The 6,405-nt window shown below is 30.7% G+C and overlaps 3 protein-coding genes across 12 annotated transcripts; 1 reads left to right on the top strand and 2 right to left on the bottom strand.

Annotated features, from left to right (window-relative positions):
- Window positions 1–82: 82 nt before the first annotated feature.
- On the bottom strand, window positions 83–2,278 carry LOC136779848 (protein phosphatase 1 regulatory subunit 42-like). Of its 4 annotated transcripts, XM_066737734.1 has the most exons (7): window positions 2,243–2,268; window positions 1,404–1,830; window positions 1,035–1,340; window positions 721–955; window positions 526–648; window positions 321–458; window positions 83–250 (listed from the first exon to the last, which is right to left on the bottom strand). In XM_066737734.1, exons 2-7 carry the CDS (start codon window positions 1,539–1,541, stop codon window positions 117–119), a joined length of 1,074 nt encoding a protein of 357 aa, XP_066593831.1. In that variant the 5' UTR covers window positions 1,542–1,830; window positions 2,243–2,268; the 3' UTR covers window positions 83–116. The 4 variants fall into 4 exon arrangements, with proteins under 4 accessions (XP_066593831.1, XP_066593835.1, XP_066593833.1 ...); XM_066737738.1 differs by lacking the exon at window positions 1,404–1,830 and having other exon boundaries at window positions 2,243–2,278; XM_066737736.1 differs by lacking the exon at window positions 2,243–2,268 and having other exon boundaries at window positions 83–244; window positions 1,404–2,194.
- Window positions 2,279–2,452: 174 nt separating this feature from the next.
- EloC (elongin C) lies at window positions 2,453–5,039 on the top strand. 7 transcript variants are annotated; one of them, XM_066738536.1, is made up of 6 exons: window positions 2,574–3,017; window positions 3,143–3,216; window positions 3,606–3,662; window positions 3,829–3,897; window positions 4,023–4,216; window positions 4,279–5,039. In XM_066738536.1, exons 3-6 carry the CDS (start codon window positions 3,630–3,632, stop codon window positions 4,418–4,420), a joined length of 438 nt encoding a protein of 145 aa, XP_066594633.1. In that variant the 5' UTR covers window positions 2,574–3,017; window positions 3,143–3,216; window positions 3,606–3,629; the 3' UTR covers window positions 4,421–5,039. The 7 variants fall into 7 exon arrangements, with proteins under 7 accessions (XP_066594638.1, XP_066594634.1, XP_066594633.1 ...); XM_066738535.1 differs by having other exon boundaries at window positions 3,084–3,216; XM_066738537.1 differs by lacking the exons at window positions 2,574–3,017; window positions 3,143–3,216 and adding an exon at window positions 2,471–2,535.
- Window positions 5,040–5,379: 340 nt separating this feature from the next.
- On the bottom strand, window positions 5,380–6,279 carry Blos2 (biogenesis of lysosome-related organelles complex 1 subunit 2). The gene is made up of 2 exons (XM_066738533.1): window positions 6,068–6,279; window positions 5,380–5,904 (listed from the first exon to the last, which is right to left on the bottom strand). The coding sequence occupies exon 2, from the start codon at window positions 5,896–5,898 to the stop codon at window positions 5,410–5,412; it is 489 nt and encodes a 162-aa protein (XP_066594630.1). The 5' UTR covers window positions 5,899–5,904; window positions 6,068–6,279; the 3' UTR covers window positions 5,380–5,409.
- Between the last annotated feature and the right edge of the window lie 126 nt (window positions 6,280–6,405).

Here is a 6,405-nt window from a genome sequence, read left to right as displayed (position 1 = left end):
TTTTCATATTTTTGTTATCCACATTAACTAAAAAATCTTCGATTAAATAATATAATAAATATTTAATATATTGAAAACATGGAATTCACTTTTTTTTCTTTAGATATAAATTTTTCTTAATATTCGAGTTTTGGTAATAAGATTGGTTTTGACATAGAACGAGGTACAGATGAATTTGTTGTTTTAATTTGATTCCTCCAGAACGGTCGTGGAGCTATCTGTGAGCCTCTTTCTAGTTTTATTGCTGGTGCTAAAATGATATAAAAATCATTCCTCTAATCTACTTCATTTTATTATAACAAAATTCGTAAATCTTATACTTGATATCCAAGGAGGATAAAGTTGACGATTTATATGCCCATTAATAGATTCGACGTTCAAGGAAATCTTTGATTCAGGCTGCTGGAATATAGCACGTGATATAGACTTTTCGAACGCAGGAGGTAAATTCAAGGATTCTGCGAAATTAAGTTTCAATGTTGATATTAAACTTCTGTAGAATTTAATGGATAATTTTGTATATACTTGTTATATCGTCACGTAAGGTTGTTATATTTTTCTTTTTTTTTTGACGCAGCTCCTGCTTGACCTTAAAAGTTTTTATGAATCGACGATTTAATTCCGTAATTGTCCAATTATCTAGATTGACTAAAACAATTTATATCTTGAATAATTAGAATACTTAAAATGTCTACAACAGCTGTGTAAAAAATTACAAACTCAATCTTTGGCTATTTGCTATCATACTTTCCCTATATCTATAACTAAGTGTTACTGGATTTCCTTGCAATTGTAAATCTTGTAGATTTATTAATGTATTAATAGTTTTGCTCAAGTCCTTGATGTCTTTAATGAAATTGTTTTGAGCTTCCAAAACTTCTAATTGGTAAAGGCATTTAATGCCCATTAAGGATGTTAATCTATTACTTGAAATATTTAGTACTTTTAGATTTGCCTACAGAGAAGAAAATATTTTATTTGAATGTTCTAACTTTCTTTATTAATTAAAATTAATAGATTTGATTGACACTTACAGATAATGCTTTTGTGCTTTTAGGATCAAAAGAAAATGATTCTTGGGGCAGTAGTTTCTGATGCTCCACATATAATTCCTTTAAATTGATCAAATGTTCCAATCCCTCTACAAGCCAGATATTATTATAACCTAAATAAAGCTTCTGTAAATTCTCCAATTTTTCCAAGTTTTCAATTTTTGATATGCAATTGTGTTGTAAGTGAAGATGTGTCAGATTAACAGCAAAATGCAAATTTTCTATCTTGATCAGCAAATTATTTCGAAGGTCAATAACTCTGAGATTTGTAAAAACATCCAAATTTCCCTATAAAGTATTTCAAAAACATACAAATTTTTCGTACAACTAAAGTTAAAAAAAAAAACTTACAATACTTGATATAAACATATTACTCATATGTAAATGAGTAGCTTTTGATATGTCATCCTTTTTTATATCAGCTCTTAATGATTTTTTTGATTTTAATTGGTGTAGCTTCTTTCTCACACAATCTGCTGTCAGTTTCATGATAATAGCAGAATTTTAAAATGTTTTTAATTAATTTGATAAAGCAAATTTTACTATTCTCGTAACATCGATCAAACAAACATTCCCGGGTAAACATTCTTATGGAGCTGTCAAGTGTCAATGCTGTCAGACTACAGTCAAAGTCATACACTCATACAGTGATTACAGTGATTGACAATGATGCCATGATATTGCCAAACGTCACTCGAGAGTTGGGCGGATTGAGTGAGCCTCAAGGAAGCCTTTTAAGAATTGAGGTGTGACTCTAAAAATCGTCTGTATTTTAACCCTCGACTACAAATTTCTTTTAACGCTAGATTTACCAACAATTTAAATATACTTATTTCTACCAAAATCAGTAATTTTTAGTGGCTCGGTAAATTGAATGTTAATAGCAGTCATTTAAACTATACAAGGCACTAATTTCCAGAAAGTTTCAATTTAAACCCATACCCCTTCAAAATTGTCATTTAACCGTCATGTTGATAGCGGATCCTTTCATTGTTAACTCTTAGGTAAATCAGTTTAAAAAAAATTGAGATACAAATTTTAAAGCGTAATATTGCAAAAAATAAGCGTCTTCGCTGTGACCTTCAGAGTATATCCAAGGTCGTTTGAAGGTCAATTGTATATTTTAATGTTGATTTAATCTTTCTAGGGCAAATGATTATGCTAACTAAAAATAGACTTTGAAAAATTACCTTATATATATGTATATACATATAAATTATCTTAAGGTCCCAGTAAAGTCTTTACTTTGGTGCATTGAGCCGGCACTCAACAATCTCAGCCGCTAAGTAAAATACGCATATGATTGGCTGATTAATTAAAATTGGCCAATCATAAGCGTATTTCACTTAGCGGCTGAGACCGCTAAGTAATGTCGACTGGATCTGCTGGACCCTGGATGGGCTGGATGCACCTAACTAGGGGAGTTAGGTGCATCCTATCCAGGTCCAGCAGATCCAGCCGACATGCACGCTCTCTCCAGGTTGTGAGTACATTCGTTTTTCCATAGACTTCTTTAACTTCGAGGGACATTTATAAATATGTCTATCGAAATACAACTAAGCAAGTCTCGAATACTATAATGTATGTAACATAAACTATATGGATTTTGAGGCTTCTTAGTTCTTTCTTTTCCCTTGAGTGATATCTCTCGACTCAGGCCAAAGCAACAAGCAAGTGTCTATATATACTGACTGGTCCCTAACACTCCTAAGTCCTAACAGTCCCTAATCCCTATTCAGCTACTGTGTGTTGCTGTGTGTGACTGGTTGTCTACTGCGGCTACGACTTACACAGCCTAGTGGCTAGTGGCTACTGGCTAGTACCTAAACGAAAAATTAAAGAAAAATATTTAGTGTAGTAAATTTCTACGCATCTTTAGACATATTTTACATGATTTTGTTATTCAACAATTTGCATAATAAATTAAAAAAATATAAAGATAATTTTAACACGTCTGTTTATAAGGTAAGCTTATGTATTATATTTTTCAATAATTATAACCTCCTAAAACGCAAAGAACTGTTCTGTTAGCGATTCCTTGACTTTTCTACTTATGCAAATGCAAATTGGTTCGCTCGCTAACCTTTCAGTTAACTTCATTTCGTGCTTTCTCTGCCAAATTTTACTACACTATATAACTGAAAGGTCGACCATTTAATTGCAGGTACAATTTTTTTTATACGCTTATGTTTCTTTAACGGTCAAATCATTTCTAAATTTATTCAAATCTAAGGGTGAGTCCTACCAAAACCTGTAAGGTAAAATTTTACCATGTAGGATTGCCAATTTTTCAAAAATACATATGCTGATTGGCTAATTCACAGCAAATTGGCAATCCTACATGGTAAAATTTTACCTTACAGGTTTTGGTCGGACTCACCCTAAGGACCAGTTTTTCCACCTATTGGTAAAATTGGTGTATTTAGTAAAAATTACAAACTGTAGTAACTTCTATTCAATTTTAAATTTTATCAACAGATAAATTTGCTAACACGTTTATCAATAATTAGGAAAACCGACCCTGATTGTTCTTAATGAATGTTTTTTTCACAGATATCTAATAATTAAGACTTAAAGATGTCGGGTGACGTAAATATGCAAGCTATAAAGGTGTGTATTTACTAAAAACAGGAGCATGCTTGCACATAAGTTTGTTTTGCACTATTAAATATATGTCACATGCAAACATAATTATTTTTTAAAATTTGAACAAATAACCAAACCCCTTTTATTTATTACTTATAATTGTATTAATTTCTTCTTTTTTTAAATTAAGCTTTATGATGAAGAGATGGCTGATGGTGAAGAGGAGAATAAAAGCATGTCCGTTATTGACTTGCATGCGGTACCTATTTCTGCATTTAACCTAATATTGCTTTTCTTATTATTAATCAATTCAGTAGTTAATTTCTGATTTTCTAAATTAGTATCAATACTTCTTACTGTTAATAATGAATTAACAATTTGCAGCAAGACAGCGATATTGTTTATGGTGGATGTGAAGGACCGAATGCAATGTATGTAAAACTTGTAAGCAGTGATGGTCATGAATTCATAGTAAAACGTGAGCATGCATTGACAAGTGGAACTATAAAGGCAATGCTAAGTGGACCTGGACAATTTGCTGAAAACGAAACTAATGAAGTTAATTTCCGTGAAATTCCGTAAGTTATAACATTTCAAATCTGATTCTTTCTATTTACATTAATTTTTACTTTTTTTGTAGATCTCACGTTTTGCAAAAAGTTTGTATGTACTTCACTTACAAAATGCGTTACACAAATAGTAGCACTGAAATACCAGAATTTCCAATAGCAATTGAATTGGCATTGGAGCTACTAATGGCTAGTAACTTTTTGGATTGCTAAAATCCTCTGCAAGAAACATCTAGCTGCTTTGATTAAATCTGTCTATTAATTGTCATTTTTACAACTTCTCGTACAAGATTGTCTTGTTCAGCCATAAGGCCTTTTTAAAACAAAAATGTGTAATAATTGGTACGAGTACACCGCTAACCATTTTAGAAATTGTCCATTTGATTAAAAAACTTTTGCAATATATTTAATTAAAGTTTATAATAAATTTTACATGTTTACAAAGAAATTTTGAGAGAACACACGTATATGCAATCAAATATGCTTACCATCTAAATATTAAATTATGAAAAGTAATGGGATACCATTTACCAGTAAAATATTAAACATAAAACCTTGTACAGTTAATAAGAACTGCTTGTTCAAATATGTTAATTTATTTTTCATTTGTAGTAATTAAAAAATTACAATCACATATACTACAAGATAACATACTGTTACATTGGCAAAACAATAATTTGTTTATTAGATAAGCTAATATAGCTTACACACTATGTGATATACTGTAAAACAGAAGATAAATTTTGAACAGCTATATAATATTACATTTTTACAGGATGTTTGCAAAGTGTGCACATAACTATAAGCCAATAAAGCTAGGATATTAGAATGATACATTTGTTTTCTTTTTCACTGTGATTGAACAAACAGCTGTACATACATTTTAATATATTTGTTTTCATATTCTTTCTTAATAAAATGTAAATATAGCTTTATTAACCTATTCCCAAAGCAACATTTATACAGAATCGGAAATTTAAAGTGTGACAAAATATAGATGCAAAAAGACGTTTATCTCCATAACTATAAGTAATTTTAAAATTTCATATAAGACCTTTTTAAAATTTCTTGCTGCTTGTACTTAGACAGATCTCATATGAAATTCTGATATTTTTAATATTTATGGAGATTAATGTTTCCTTCTGAGCACACTTTAGGGTGTTTTCTTTAATGGACCCTATACATTGTATTAATTCATACTCTTATTTCTTTGAATCTTTTTCAAGGTCTTTAAACTTTGCTTCCAGTCTTTTAGAGTATGATGCTAATTTATATGCGGCTTGTTCAAGTTTTGTGATGCTATCATCAATTTGATTAATATTCTCTAGAACAGGCTGCAAACTTCTATATTTTTCATTTAATGAATCCAGGGACTGAGCTACATTCGATGATATTGTTTTTAATTCTGTATATTTGGCAATTGCTTCTTTATTCATTTTCTCTAACAATTTATAATCTTCGTGTGTTGCGGTAAGTTCTTCTTGCAAATACTCACCAGTCTTTTGAAACATTGTGTTTGCTAGACTGCTTAAATTTGGATCATGAGGATCTAGTGCTTCAAAACTACTAGTGCTGGTAGATAAAGTTGTTCCCCGCTTTGGTGAGTCACACCTTAAACCACCTTCCATACCTGCATTTTCCACAAGTGCTTGACCCACCTCTTGATCCTTGTTATCATTATTCGACTCCATTTCTCACTGTTTGATATATCAGAAATAGCTATATATATATCCAATTAATTTAAAATTCTTAAACAATTAAATCTTATTAGTTGTGCAATGTTAGCCTGTGTGGAAAACTTTAAAAACAAGAATATATTTTTTGCAATATCTTTTTATCTTCTCCTTTTGATTCACTCACTTGATGGTATTAGTTATCTCTCATTTTTATGTACAAAAGAAACGATTCACAATCATTGATGCTTCTTTTCCAAATTGAGCTTCTTAATTTAATTAAAAAAACATTAGTTTTTACATTGCTTTCTTATCTCTTGTTCTTCTACAAAGAAGCTGTCAAATTTGACGTTTTTCAGTCTAATTAGAGGTTATATTAATCGACTTAACGGAATTAACCTCACTTAATGAAAATGCTTTTCGCGCAGCAAAGTTTGACATTTTGGTGGAGATCTACGCAGGTTACGTGGTTTACGTCAGACGGCCGAAGAGATTTTATACCAATGACGAGACTGGAAGTTGCGA

The sequence above is a fragment of the Prorops nasuta genome, unplaced genomic scaffold, assembly GCF_024137725.1.
Source record: "Prorops nasuta isolate Cenicafe-Biocafe unplaced genomic scaffold, Cenicafe_Pnas_1.2 PNAS00018, whole genome shotgun sequence".
Classification (NCBI taxonomy): domain Eukaryota; kingdom Metazoa; phylum Arthropoda; class Insecta; order Hymenoptera; family Bethylidae; genus Prorops; species Prorops nasuta.
Note: the sequence above shows the minus strand (reverse complement) of the source record. Positions and strands in the feature narration are given on the sequence as shown.

Coding starts and splice junctions, on each gene's coding strand:
- LOC136779848 (XM_066737734.1), bottom strand. CDS start 1,541: ATGAAACTGACAGCAGATTGTGTGAGAAAGAAGCTACACCAATTAAAA. Junction 649..720: donor AGCAAATAGCCAAAGATTGA/GTTTGTAATTTT, acceptor AAATTGTTTTAG/TCAATCTAGATAATTGGACA. Junction 459..525: donor CTTACGTGACGATATAACAA/GTATATACAAAA, acceptor TTAATTTCGCAG/AATCCTTGAATTTACCTCCT.
- EloC (XM_066738537.1), top strand. CDS start 3,630: ATGTCGGGTGACGTAAATATGCAAGCTATAAAG. Junction 3,898..4,022: donor CCGTTATTGACTTGCATGCG/GTACCTATTTCT, acceptor AACAATTTGCAG/CAAGACAGCGATATTGTTTA. Junction 4,217..4,278: donor GTTAATTTCCGTGAAATTCC/GTAAGTTATAAC, acceptor CTTTTTTTGTAG/ATCTCACGTTTTGCAAAAAG.
- Blos2 (XM_066738533.1), bottom strand. CDS start 5,898: ATGGAGTCGAATAATGATAACAAGGATCAAGAGGTGGGTCAAGCACTT.